This window comes from Musca vetustissima, unplaced genomic scaffold (genome assembly GCF_032173495.1).
Source record: "Musca vetustissima isolate MV318-11 ecotype Yass unplaced genomic scaffold, APGP_CSIRO_Mvet_v1 utg180887, whole genome shotgun sequence".
NCBI classification, from domain to species: Eukaryota; Metazoa; Arthropoda; class Insecta; order Diptera; family Muscidae; genus Musca; species Musca vetustissima.
Window position 1 is genome coordinate 822 of NW_026881817.1, and position 14,512 is coordinate 15,333.

Below are 14,512 nucleotides of genomic sequence, written 5' to 3' on the forward strand. Positions count from 1 at the left end.
AAGTTGTGACATACATTGGGCGCCAATATATATATATATATATTAAATTTCGCTAGTCAACTCTATTTCTTCTCATTAGAAATCGAAATGTAATTAGTGAGCCACATTGGGCGCCAACTGCGTATATAAAGAAATTACATATATCCCACTATGTGCGTGCTATGACATTTTCTGATTTTTTTGTTTAGAGATTTTAAAGTTTGACACTTTTATATGGTTACCAATATCAGAATGTTGTAATTCGATGTTGTACCCCACGTTGGACGCCATCTGTAGTTCAGTAGATATAATATAAAAACATCAATATTTAATCTAGTTCAAGTGGTTTCACAAGGAAACTATTTTTACTTTATATTATTAATACATTTGTCTTTGTGGACTTTAACTGACCTTCGTTGGGCGCCATATCTTCATTTTGTTATATGCATAATAATATTTAAACCTAATAAAACAATATTATTTCCTAGCTTTAGTAGGTGACATTGGATTCTTGCCCTTCATTGGGCGCCAATTGTACATGTATTTAAAATATGTATATTTTTTATTTATGTGTTGGCAAGCTTACCTAAGTTTAAATTTGTCAAGCCTTTTTTTATTAATTTATAATGAAACATATTACTATTATATTACTAGTAAATGAAATCTATTTTCCCTTCTCTACATTGGGCGCCATCTGCAAATGCATACATATATTAATAAAATACATAAATATAGGCATTTTTTACTTAGCTGTTATAAAATTCTTCAAGTTCATTGGTTTACCATGACCTGAATATTGCAATGTTGCGTGTTGTTGTCCCCCCAAGTTGGGCGCCATCTGTATCTACAAGTATTATGAATAATTTATGTAAAAGTAATAAATCAATATGTTATCTTCCGTATTTCCCAAATATTTATCAACAATTTTTACAAACCAATTTTGTTACCTTGCCCTGTATTTTTGTGGATTGATAATAACCATGAAAAAAATTCTTACAAAATTTGTCATTGACATTAATACCATTTTTTTCTTTGCTTATCGTGTCATACACACATTTTGTCATACAAAATGATGTTCTAAACTTTGATTATGTGAACTCTTCGATCGTATACCGGCGAATCTTATCAACAATGCCATAAATAAAATATTGATAAAAATATCAACTAATTGGCTTTTAAACGTAATATTTTAGGAATTTTTTTTGTTTATCAAAAAATTAAATAAAAATTTATATTGTTTTTATATTATTTAATAATTTTATTTTATGTTTTTTTCTATCCTTCCAGGGCGATTATATAAAACATCCTGTCCTATACGAATTAAGCTACAAATATGGTTTCACAGACAATTTACCCGAAAGCGGCCTGCCCAGCCGCTTGGAGGAGATCAAAGAAGCAATACGACGAGAAATACGAAAAGAGTTGAAAATCAAAGAGGGCGCTGAAAAACTGCGCGAAGTTGCCAAAGATCGTCGTTCGTTGAACGATGTTGCTGCCATTGTCAAGAAGAGCAATAATAAAATTGCCGAACTGAAATCGGAACTGCAAGAATTGGAATCACAGATTCTATTGACGCAGGGCAATGATCGAGGTAAGTGAACACCAGAGCACCCGATAAAACAATTGTTTTTTGTGTTCTCAAACATAAACCATTTAATGGATTTGATTTAATTGACAATTTGATTTGTCCGGAGGTGATGAAGAAATATTTGTATTGGCCATTTTTGGGGATGTTGTGAAAATACCTCCTCCCCCCCTCAGTGATGGAATATATGGTAGTGGCTATTGCCGTCGGAGCACAGCACCTATTTTTTGTTGTTATGACCATTTGTAGTGGAACAGCCAAAAAAAGCGGCTGTCGTATTATGAAAGCCCAACAAATATTTCTACACCGCTATTGTTGGTGTTGTTGTTTCTTAACACTATTCATGTTGTTGTAGCTATTTATTATTTTTTTGGTAAAATATTTCTAGAACTGGTTTACTCCATAAGTAGCCAAAATCAATCAAATCATTTTGTTATGGCCTGTTTGTAATGATTAAATTGTTTTTGTTGATGCTGTTGCGGATTTTTTTTATTTTCTGACACGATTATGAGGTGTTAAATTACAAATGACGAAAGTGTTAATTTCTCACGATTTTTCTTTTTGTTGGAGGGGGAAATTAACAGATAATGTTAAAAATTTTTGGAAGCATGTAAACAATGTTCAGTCCTCCCAAAAACTATATATGTGTATACGCTGTATATTTGTCTATAAATAATATTTTATATAAAAATTATTGACCTTCACGTTTCATTTCGCTGATGTTGGAGATGGTGTTGTTGTTGTTGATTTTTCCGCTTTCACACATTTTTTCACACTTTATATATATATTTTTTTAATTTTTATTTGTTTTGGAACCAATCCGAAAAAATCTGTTAATGCTTTTTGTCTGCCTTAAAGTCTAAGGGGATCTCTGTATTGTTTTTTTTTTTATAAAAATGGGATTAAGTGCATGTTGATCGTCCACATAATTTTCAGGGGGATTAGTGAAAATATGAAAAAAAATTTATTCTTGCAATGAACAGTTGACCCCTGGAGGGTCAAAGAAGTATTTTTATGGATGAGAGGTCTTTACTGCATCAAGGTCTTCCCCTAGTGTTGTTTCGATAGAACATTTTATGAGATCTTCCCATAAAAGACGTGAAAAAGGGAGAGATTAAAACGATCTTCATTAGGAGGAGTGCCAAAGGGTCTTCATTAGGAGGAGAAGGCTATAGGGCCAAAGGGTCTTCTCCTACAAGACCCATGTAGATTTCCGGTAGAAGGCCTTAGTGTTAATATTCTTCACAAAAAAGAGCAGACATGTATTTCAAAAGTTCTCTGTAAGGAAGATTTAAAAATTCTTCATTGCAGAGGCCTAATAAGATATCCCGGTCAAAATTTTCCTTAAAAAGTCCATTCTATTTTCTCAGAGGGCCTCATAGAGATCTTCTGTAGAAGATAATTTTTTCTGTTAAGTTGAATATTTTCCTTAAGTTCTTTCTGTAGGGAGGATCTGAAGATTCTTCCTCAAGCTTAAAGACGATTTTGTGACCAATGTTGTTTTTTAAGACTGAGAAGATAAATATTTTCTCAGAGATCTTAGGCCCTCAAAGAGACCACATTGTCTTCTGAAGAAAATTTGAAATTCCGACTAGTCTTTCTAAAGTTCTCTCTGTAGGAAAGTCATACAGATTTTCCCAGGAGAAGGTCTGAAGAAGACTTTTCGAATTTTTTTTTTTTTTTTTTTTTTTTTGTTAAGAAGATCTAAACGTCTTCACTCCTCTCTAAGAAAAACAGATTCTAGCTGAAGATTCTTCCTATGGGATACCAAAAGAAGGCTTTTCCCTAAGAAGACCTAAATGTCTTGTTTATCTTCTCCGAAATTAACAATCCCATAGAGACCACAGTGCCTTCTGAGGATAACAGGTTTAGAAGGTCTTCTAGAGAAACGCAGGAGGTATTCTGTATATGTTGGAGGTCTGCCAAGTCTTCCTAATGTTCTCTCTAGGGAACATTTTTACCCAAGCAGGTGTAAAGGAGGCATACTGGATTTTTCTTTAAAACTATCTAAAGATCTCATTCTCCTTCATAATATAAGAACAAGAACATAAAAACCCCTTGAGGCATTTTCCTTGTAGACCAGGAAGTCTTTGATATGGGAAAACCTTCTTAGAAAACCAGAAAGTCTATTCATTAGAGGGGACCGATAGGTCTTCCTCAGGCAAGACAAGTGATTCATCTTCATTCCTAACTAGAAGGACTTCTTTTTAATGACAATAGGGTCTTCTTCATGAAAATCGGTTTATTATTCATAGAAGACCGCAAGGTTTTCCTATATAGAAGGCAGGAAATCTATTACATAAATAACATCTTCTGAAGGTCTCTAGATAGAAGACCAGAAAATCTTCACCCAGAGCTCTTCTTCATTGACGTCGAAAAGTGTATCTTTCTAGATGTCTACGAGGTCTTCTTCAAAGAAGAGTAGAATTTTGTCTTCATAAAAGAGCAAAGGTCTTCTTCAATAAGACTAGAGGGTCTTCATGAAGAAGGCTAGAGGGAATAATTCATGGACGACCATGAGGTCTGCTTATGAGAAGATAAGGAGGTTTTCATAGACGCCCAGAGGTTCTTCTTCATAGTAGCTCAGAGTGTCTTCTTCATAGAAACCAAGGAGGTCTTATTAATAGAAAACCTGGTACTCTTCTTCAAAAAATACAAGACACAGAAGTCTTCAGAATCTCTGGAGGACTTCTACTGAAGTTTTCATAGTACAAAGACCACAAGGCTTTCCAAAAGTTATTAATAGATGACCAGAAGAACGGGAGCCCTTCTACATAGACCTGGAGGTCTTCTACTGAAGTTTTTCTTTCTCTTCTTTAAAATACCAGCAGACCTAAATGTAGTCTACAGAGAATACCAGAAGGTCTTCTTGTCAAAATATAAAAAGGTTTTTATCAAAGAAAAATAAAACGCCTTCTCATTAACAGGTCTTTCTTATAGAGGTTCAAGAGTTCTACTCATAGAAACCAGAAGGTCTTTGTCGTAAAGACCAATATTGAGTGTTTTTTCTACGCGGAAAACCAAAATTTCTAGTATCCCAGGAGGATTTCTACACTATAAATCAGATTGCTATATTTATAATAGACCAGGCAGTCTTCTTCGTATAACCAGGAGGTTTTCTTCGAAAAACATCAGAAGGTGTTCCCCATAGAAAACTGGAGTCTTTTTTCATAGAACATCTTTTTAATAGGGATCTTGAGAACTTCTTCATAGAATCTTGCAGAGCATTTCCATAGAATTCTAAAATATCTTCCCCCATTCTGTCTTCATTTTTTAATTCTTCAATCTTATTGACCCACTGCTTGAATTTCCACGAATGAAAAACTCGATTTCCCATTAACCCATAAAGTTACCAAATACCGAATGAGATTCATTAAGGATGAATAATAGCCTTCCTGCATTTCATGCTACGAAATTTATTACCCCCAAACAAATGATTTGCATTTCATTAGAAGTTCCAAGAAAATTTCTTGTGACATTTTAAACATTTTCTCAACTCAATGGCCCCCTTATATCCCAGAGGAGCAGAGACAAAATTTCCTCTGTAACCCAAAAAAAAAAAAAAAGAAAACACCTAAAAGAAAAAAAAAAAACATGTAAATGGACCAATTTAGTTGGCGCCGCCATTTGTTGTTATTTAGAAATATTTTCTTTTACAAAAGACAAATGTTTTATGTTTTAACAGAACAGAAAATTCTGCACATATAGAGGCACACTCAAACAAACATACACACTCAGCCAACATGTTAAATATAGGAGGGTGGGTGGCAAATATGTTGTCTTCTTGTTGCTGTTCTTTTTTCGTCTACATTTTAGCAAGGTCAGACAATTGGCCATTCATGAAAATTAAATTAAAAACAGAAACACCATACACAACAACAACAACATGAATATTATGATAGATGTATGTAATGAACATGCTTTTTTAGAAAATTGAAAATGCGTATATTTATATATGTATGTATGTTTGTAAATAAAATTGTAGTTTTCATAAATTGTGCCCTTGTCGGGACCAATATAAATCATTTATTTATGAACCGATTTGAAGTCTAATTAAGTAAATAAACAATAGATCATTCAAAATTGACTGCCATCCGCTGCTGCTACGACCCTTTGAGATTTCCCATTCAAATGAATGGTCCGTACAAAATCGATTTGTCTGTCTGTTTCAAGGTATTCAAATTGAAGTGGACATTAAATGATTTCCCATTGAATGTTGCTCTGATTTTTCGTAAGGATTCCCTTTTCAGTTTCATTAATATTGAATTATTTAAATATAAATGAACTTTAACATATTCTATGAATTGAACTTTTAAGGGCTGACGCGGAGGTGACCGTTCATTACTAAAACAAAAACATATATGTGCTATTATTTTCAAATGCCAACGAGGTCGGTATAGCAGGGTATTATTAAGAATAGTTCGTTATTTTTTTAAAAGAAGGCGGGTTCCTGAGCTCGAATAAAATTTGGTTGTTCAGTTGTTCTACAAGTTGGGGTGGAATTTTTAGTATTCGAAGAATGTGAATCTACATGAGAAATCTTCTTAGCATCTACAGTTTTTAATTAACAACAGAAATATCGGCACTTCTTTCAAAAAATAATCCGCCTTCCTTTCTATTTTATAATCACCGGTTATTGTGTTCTTCTAATAAAGAATCATAAGTGCCCAGGATATCTTATAAATGATCGCCTTCTTACAGCAGAATATGATGTATATTTTATAGAGGGATGGAATATCTTCTCAAAATTTATAAAAGATCTGAAACGTTTACTTATGAAACATTTTAGAGAATATCTAAATAATCTGATGAATAATGAAATATTCAAAAAATGACCTTCATAGATTGTCTTATTACAGAATAGTATAATGAATCGTTTATAGAACAACAGAATATCTTCTAAAAGTTTCTAATAAAAGATCTGAACTTCTTAAGAAAGAATTCTAATACAAATCTAAACTAAATTATAGATAAATACCTAGGCGACCTTTCAATTACAGTCCTACGAAGTAGAAAACCACCAGTTTTTTTTCATATAAAACCACCAGGTCTATTTCATGGAAGGTCCAGCATATCTTCTTCATTAAAGATCAGAAGCTGTTATTCATAGTAGACGTCCAGCATAGAAAACCAGAAGGCCATATTCATTGAAGATCAGATCATCTTCATTAGTGGATAGTGTGTCAGATCACAAACCTATGGTTTCCGGGTTCGAATACGAGCCGGAGAAGAACAAATTATTTCAAAGTGGTTTTAAAATATTTTTAAATAGAGTCTTACACCATCTCCCGATGAAATGCATACGAAACCACCTGACATTCTCATAGGAGATATCGCCACCCTGTGGAAAATTGCAGTACTAATTGCAGTCCATAAAAGATTTGTTTCTATGCAACGATAGGCGATAGCCTCAGATTTTCTATGCATACTTAAGAGCTGAAAATTTGGGAATACATGGTCGGAAAATCGGTGTTATGAAATGTCTGCAATATAAAATTAAACCTCTAATTTTCAAAAAGAAGAATCTGTTATGAAGACCACTGATCCTGACTGAAAATAATATTAAAAAAATATTTACCTGGCCTATTTTCGAAAGAAGACCATTTTCCATCCTGTAAAAACGAAAATTTTGTTATTCTATAAATATTAGGCTTTATCTTTAACTACTCTAGAATTTGGGGCAGTTCTATTGAACAATCGCAGAAAGGTAAAAAATATATCTACCTTATCAAGTACCTTCTATAGGATAACGATATCTGCTGGACTTTTTAGAAGGAAATTCCTATGGTTTCGTGGCTTTTTATTTCATCTTAGTTATTGATCTACTGTAGTCCTAGTTTATAATCCTGCCATCTATCGTTGCCTAGAAACGATGACTCTTTGAATTTAGGGCGGTGGTTTGGATCCTTGCTGATTTAGTATTGTAATTTTCCGTTGGGTGGCGCTATCTTCTGCCATTCCTATTTTGTGTTCTACTTATGTATTGATCTTCTCACCAATGTATATACCTTATATTCTTCTCTAGACTAAGAATCTTCTGATCTTCCTTAAAAGTAAAAATACTCTGCTTGTTCTCCTTCGGTCTTTCTAAGAATGTATACATTCTGTAAGGAGAAGGATTCTTGTATAATAATATATTCATCTTATGTACAATGGAAAATCTTCTGGGCCTCCCTAATAAAAAAATCGGCATTTGACATTACTTCCAAACTTTTATGGCATGATTTGTTTTCTGTCAATCCCACCCTCGTATTATAGCTCTAATAATGCCGCTACTCTGTATATACGGAAAGAAAAATCAAACCAAACAAAAAACTTGGTCGATTGCCAAGAATTGGTTCAATTCATTAGAGATGAGATAAGATGATCTGATGCTGCTGATGATGACGACGTTGTTGTTGCTGCTCTGCTCCTACAATTCCGCTACCATGTTGTTGATATTCGTTTATAATTATTGGCTTCGTTGGTTTAGTGTCATACAACAAGAAAGACACACATAACCACCTCCTATTGCTAGAGAAATGGGTGGGAAAGACCCGCACAACCGAAGTTGCGGCAGAGAATCTCTGAGATAAAGAAAATTGCCTTCCTTGTTTTTAATTTTTTTCTTTTGCACCGAAGAGATTTTATGCAAAGATATAACTCTATCATTTAGGAGGGTAAAATCTAAACAAATTCGATACAGAGGCATGAAGCGATAGATAAACCACATGTGAAAACTTTGTGACACAACCCGGCAGTAGTTTTAATAAAGACCTGTCAGCTACCTAACGCTCCCTTTGAAGATATTTACTTCATCATTTTCCTCCCTTCAATATTTGACTTTGTCATGGAGGAATGTATGGATGGATCTATTCAGAGTGGCATATGTTACATTGTTGATGGGATCCATATCATTATTTGCGTTTCATTTTTTTCTCAGGTCCATAATTGTTGTCTGACAAAAAAAAAAATTAAAAACGAATTGAATTGCATCATCACACCAACCAGGCAGCTATTCAGGCCGTCCGCCACGACAATGTGTGGCATCAATTGTCTGTTGACTTCTTCACCGCCTCCACCACCCTCTCAATTTAACATTTGGTTGATGGGACATCAGACAATCATCACCTTATTCATATTTTTATGATGATTCCAACCATCCATGCATTCCACCATTCAGCCATCATTCATCGATCCTTGGCTGTCTTTCTTTCTGCCCCCGTTTGTTGTTATTAAAGAAAGAAAGAAAAAACTGAAACTGTTGTTGTCGTTGATAAACTTTGACTGATAAAGAGGTTGTCAGCGAAAATCATCATTCTTGTTATTTATTCCGTTCGTCAGCCAGTCTGTCAGCCAACCGGCCCGGCAATCATATTACAATGTGTGGAATATGCCAATGGGTCTGATTATCATGATGATCATCATCAGCATGAACATGCTCATGTTCGTTCGGTTGGTGCCATACCGGAAATTAAAAAAATTCAATACGGCGCACACACATGGCAGTCTGGCTGGAGAAGATAGGCAGGCACCTATAACTGTATGTTATGTTTCCTTCCATAGATTGAATTGAATTAATGGAGCCACTGGAGGCTTCCGTCTTTTTTCCTTCTTCTTCTTCTATATTCAACTCCCGTTCCGTCGCCCTCCAGTATTTATTTTGAATTACCATTTGTTTGATTTCTTTCGAAAGAGGAAGCTAAACCAGGTTAACAATTCACAGACCCCTGTTTACTTTCACACATTGAATGTCAGGGTCAACCCATAGACGAAATTTATCCAGTTTATGGCGTTGTAGAAATGTCATGCATTAGATGTCAGGAAATCCGATGACTTTAAAAAGGGTTGGACACATTACAATAATAATGAGGTTTTGTTTTCTTTAAAAGAAAACATTGATACTTTCAATGTCACTACGAACACGGAAAAAGATAAATAAATCGGAAATTGAAAAAGCTTTCTTCGGTCAGCCACCACAATTCAGAAATTGTTAATCTAAGAAAATAATCAGTATTGAAGGTATTATTTTTTTCAGAAACATGCAGAAACATGATTACGATAATAAGTTGAAGGCGAAATTTTATTGACAACACTTTACAGAACCAATCAGGATGGTTTGGAAGTTCCAAGTTCGGGTGAAGGCGTTGATCCAGAAATCCATAAATAATGCCCAGAATATATTATTATTTCGGTTATTGTATTAAATCAAATAACGGCGATTTAAAACGGCTTATATAATATGGGCGTATGTGTCTATTGTACAATTGTCTTCTATGTTGTCCTGCGTTTACGGATCAAATCTGATCCGCTGTTCACATAATTTTAGTTAGTTTCAAAAACTATGGTATAGAGGTGGTGCAGTCTTCTTCGTTTTAAATTTTGGTATAAGAATACTTGAGGTCTAAATCGATAAGTCACCATTTTAAAGGAAATAAAGATCTGAGACCTCTCAGACCTTCAATCTTCTTGAAAAAATACTTCTGATCTGGGTCTGCTCTTAGGAGACTTCGTAGCTTTCTACTGTATGTTAGGGAACAATTATTGGTGTTCTATGAGAGCCTAACAGAAATTTAATGACAACATATATTGATGTTTTATGAGATTGTTTATCTTTAGAAAATACATCCTTGTCTTCTGGGAAAAAAACTTTCAGATCTTTAACAAGAACACCTTTTGAAATTACATGACAGGATATTGACCCATAAAAAGAATGTTGAGTACCTCTCGGATGATTCCTTTTGTTTTTTTTTTTCTGTAAGAATGCCTCCACAAATGACCCTTTGAAAAAGTCCTGTTCAGGACTGTTAGAATTGGTATATTTCTCGAATAGAAGAGTCCCAGGAGTATATTGGATTAAACTTCTACTTTATTTTCTAATATTTTAGTAAGGCGTATCTAAAGGAGACGGAAAATTAGCCTGAGTTCTCCGGTCCTTCTGGTCTTTTAGAAAACAGAAACAATGACTGCTCGAATATAGGGCGGTTATTTGGGTCCTTGCTGATCTAGTATCGACACTTTCCACTGAGTGGCGCTATCTTCTGTCATTCCTATTTTATGTTCTACTTATGTATTGATGTTGATACCGATGTCGGTTATTTGAATATCAGGCGACTTCAATTAAATTTTTGCCTCTAAGCTCCATATTCAATACCACTCTGGATTCTATTGCTTTCGATCAGCCGTACCAGAAATATTATGATGTGTAACATCGGCTATTCCCTTTGAGAGGCCGTCGGAAATTTCTAAAGCAACATCCAGATCAGACATATAGATGGCTGTGTTTTGTTTTCTTGGAGCCACTGTGGGTGGTATATGTTGCTATGTCATGGGATTTTGACAGACATATAGAATTTTGATTTATGCGGATGGATGGTTCATTTCATATTTCTTATTTTTGTTGGCACATTTTCCCCATTCTCTGACGATGATGTCCACATTGTTTATATAAATTTTGACATGAATGTTAAAGGCAAACGTCAAACAGACATGACTTTAAAACTAGTGGCTGGTTGAATGAAAGCTATCAGATAACAGCGGATATAAATAATGCCTGCCCCGCTTAAAGGTCACAGCAGTGACGCAAAGGGATACACTATTTATAGAATTTAATATTGTTACAATATCATTGAATCCTTTTTTGTTGTTATCAATTAATTAAAATAATATTCATTTGTTTGTTTACCTTTGCAGATATCCTCTCACCCACCACACCCAATGCCAGTCTGGGCGGCAATTCCATTGACGGCAAAAGCGGTGAAGGAAACGGTCTCATCTCCGGTGGCCATGAACAGCTTAGCGCCAACGATAAACTACTCCTTTCGCTGGAGAAACAACTCAACATTGAAATGAAAGTGAAAAATGGCGCTGAAAATATGATCCAATCATTGCAGAGTGGCCACTATGGGCGTGATAAAAAACTCCTCGGCGAGGCACAACAAATGCTAACAGATTCTAAGGCAAAAATTGAATTCTTACGTTTGCGTATACTGAAAGTAAAGCAAAACAAAGAGCATGCCTATAAATTGTCCCAACAAGTGGCGGCAATGGATTCCGCCGATAATGGTGGCAGTTGTGGTCCGGGCAGTGTGGGTGGCCTACTGCCGCAGCGTTTGGAAACCTCACTGGAGGAGAGAATCGAAGAATTGCGGCATCGTTTACGCATCGAAGCCGCCGTTGTCGATGGAGCGAAAAATGTGATACGCATTTTACGAAATAGTAAAGTGCCAGATAAAAAGGCTTTGCAAGAGGTAAGTGGATGGAAAAAATGTTCGACTATTTATGATTATTTTAGTTAATATACTCTTGGTTTCTTTATTGTTAGTTTTAAGTTTTAAGTTTTTTTTTAATGATTTTAATGATTCATGTAACATGATGAGTTGCTGGCTGGCCCAGCCATTAATGATGACTGTCGGTCAGTCATCGTTGGTATTCTTGTGTGGCATATTTTTTTTTTTAGTTTTTATGTTGTGCCAACTGCAAACTTAAATATCTGCCAGAATACTTCTAAATATATTTGACCTGTTTTTCTTCTTGAGTTGTTAATGCTAATTACTTTAATGTTAAAAACACACACGCATACAAACATACCTACGTACAAATTTTTGCATTATGGGAACACAATTTTTGGGTTAATTTATTTTACAGTGATATTTAAGATACACAGTGGTACACTTTTTTTAAATACAGCCAAAAACGCTTATAACGAAGGGCAAGAGATGGGCGAAACTCTTCTCAGGACTATTAAATTTTGTCATAATCTTTATAAATGATTATGTTTAAATTAAAAGTGTGGAGTTTTATTGGAAATAGTTCTGGCTATGAATTAGTTTTATGTCTAAATTGCGGGTAGAGTTTCTGTTCGGTGTGGAGTTGCATTGTAACAGTGTGCCTGCCCCATAGAAAGTTCTGGTCCTCATGCAAGTGAGTGATAATGTCCGAATACGTGTGATAAATTATAGCTACTCTTCAGTGTGGGAGCGTTGGATGACGCCATATATTTGCTGGTGTTTAAGAACCGTGGTTAAGGGTTTGGATCTATGCTTATTTAGAGTAGATATTTGTATATATTTCTGAGTGACGCATAGGGATTCCAAAAATCATCGCCGCCATCTTACCCGATTAGGAGATTGGTCTTCAGTTGACTGACCTCAGTGATGGGGCTGACATCTATCGTTGATTAGACTCAACGCCTGCTTGAATTTTAGTGCAATGGTTCGAATCCATGTTTATTTAGTGTTGTCATTTACCCCTGGGTGGCGCTATCTCCCGCCTCATGTGTTGATCTGGTGGGGTTTGTAAGCCTCTTTATTTATATATCAGCATTAACATAAATTTTCTCCTTTACGGGACCCAACTATTTGGACTTATTTTATTTCTCCTTTTAATTCTCTTGGGAGCATAGGTCTTCTCCAAGTCATTGCATCGGTTTGTTCATCTGTTAGTTTAGTCATTTACTACAACCTGTACTATCAAATGGGGCTATCATCTATTGTTGCATAGAAACAACGCCCACCCCCCCCCCCCCCCCCCCCCCCCCCCCCCCCCCCCCCCACCCCCCTTGGATTGTGTACAGTGGTTGGGGTCCTTGCTTGTTTAATGATGTCATTTTCCTCTGGGTAGTGCTATCTCCTGTCATTCTTATTTTGTGTTATCCTCAGGCGTTCATGTCGATGCAGAGGTTTTTTATTTAAGGGAACCCCACCCATGATGGCGGGCATGATAACTCCTCACTGGAATATCGGAATCCGAAAATTCCAACGGTGTTAGAAAGAGTACATGTCTGTTGTTCTAGGTTATGATACTGTCGTCTATAGTTGTCTAGTAACAATGGACAGTGGTTAAAGTATTTGCTTTTTAAGTATTACCATTTTCGTCTGGGTGGCGTTTCCTACTTCCATGGGTTTATAATAATTTTATTTCTCTTGTTACTCCTCTTGAGAGAATAGGACTTCCACAAAGCATCGTCGCTATCTTACGCGAATAGTCATTGTGTTAATTTCGTTAATCATTTGTCTTTTATTCCTGCTAAGTGGGTGATTTATATGATGTAGGCTGCCCTAGCTGACTGGGCTGCCACCTATCGGTTCCTAAAATCTATGTCTGATTGAATTATAATCAGTGGCTTATTCAGTACTATTATTTTCCTCTGTGTGTCGCTATCTTCTGCAGGCTTTTTCGGAAGCATATTATCTAGAGTAGGATCCTTTTTCCGAATATTCAAATCCCCATTTAAAATATTTCCTATCATTCGCGATGTGGCAGTAATATATCGTCGTATAGAGACAACGTATTTTTGAATTTTGTACAGCGGTTGGTGTCCTTGCTTATTTAGTATTGTCATTTGACCTCTGGGTGGCGCTATCTCCTACCCATCCTATTTTGCGTTGTCCTCATTTGACAATGATTTGGTGCATTCCATCTGGAGTGGGATACAACCGCTTTCGAAGTCGACCTTTTTTTTAATTACTAAAATTCTCATTGACATTTTCATACTAATTTTAATACATTTATACCACTTTGACCCACTGTACATTATTTGACAAAAATCTATGCCAAATTATTTTTTCCCTCTGTTCATCTTGGTGACTTTGGGTGTGCTTTCCCTCAAAAATATATTCCTTGTATAACAACTTATTTGGCCCTGCATATGTTTATGTACTTAAAGCAGAAAATCTCCTTCATTGTTTGCTTATTTATGTGCTGTGTTGCTGCTGCACACGCACACATATTTTCGAATACTTTGTATGCAAGTTAATTACGTCAACCCCCAATCCGCCGACCATCGCCAACCGAGTGATCAGTCAGGCCGACAGTTCGTCCACTTTTTTTATGAATTTTTATTGCCACCCGATCAACAGGGTGCCGTCAGACTGTCTGTTTATAATATGGTTCGTTTTCGTAATTTGTTGCTGTTTTTATTTGTTTCAAACAAGAAGCAGGGAGATCCCTTTGCTTGGGATATGATGC

At 35.5% G+C, this 14,512-nt stretch overlaps 1 protein-coding gene across 1 annotated transcript; it reads left to right on the forward strand.

Annotated features, from left to right (window-relative positions):
• Nucleotides 1-1,266: 1,266 nt before the first annotated feature.
• LOC133327821 (serine/threonine-protein kinase N-like) lies at nucleotides 1,267-11,841 on the forward strand (the record flags this gene model as incomplete). The annotated part of the gene is made up of 2 exons (XM_061536357.1): nucleotides 1,267-1,570; nucleotides 11,237-11,841. Coding segments are annotated over 2 exons (909 nt in total), but the record flags the coding sequence as incomplete, so codon positions are not given.
• Nucleotides 11,842-14,512: the final 2,671 nt, after the last annotated feature.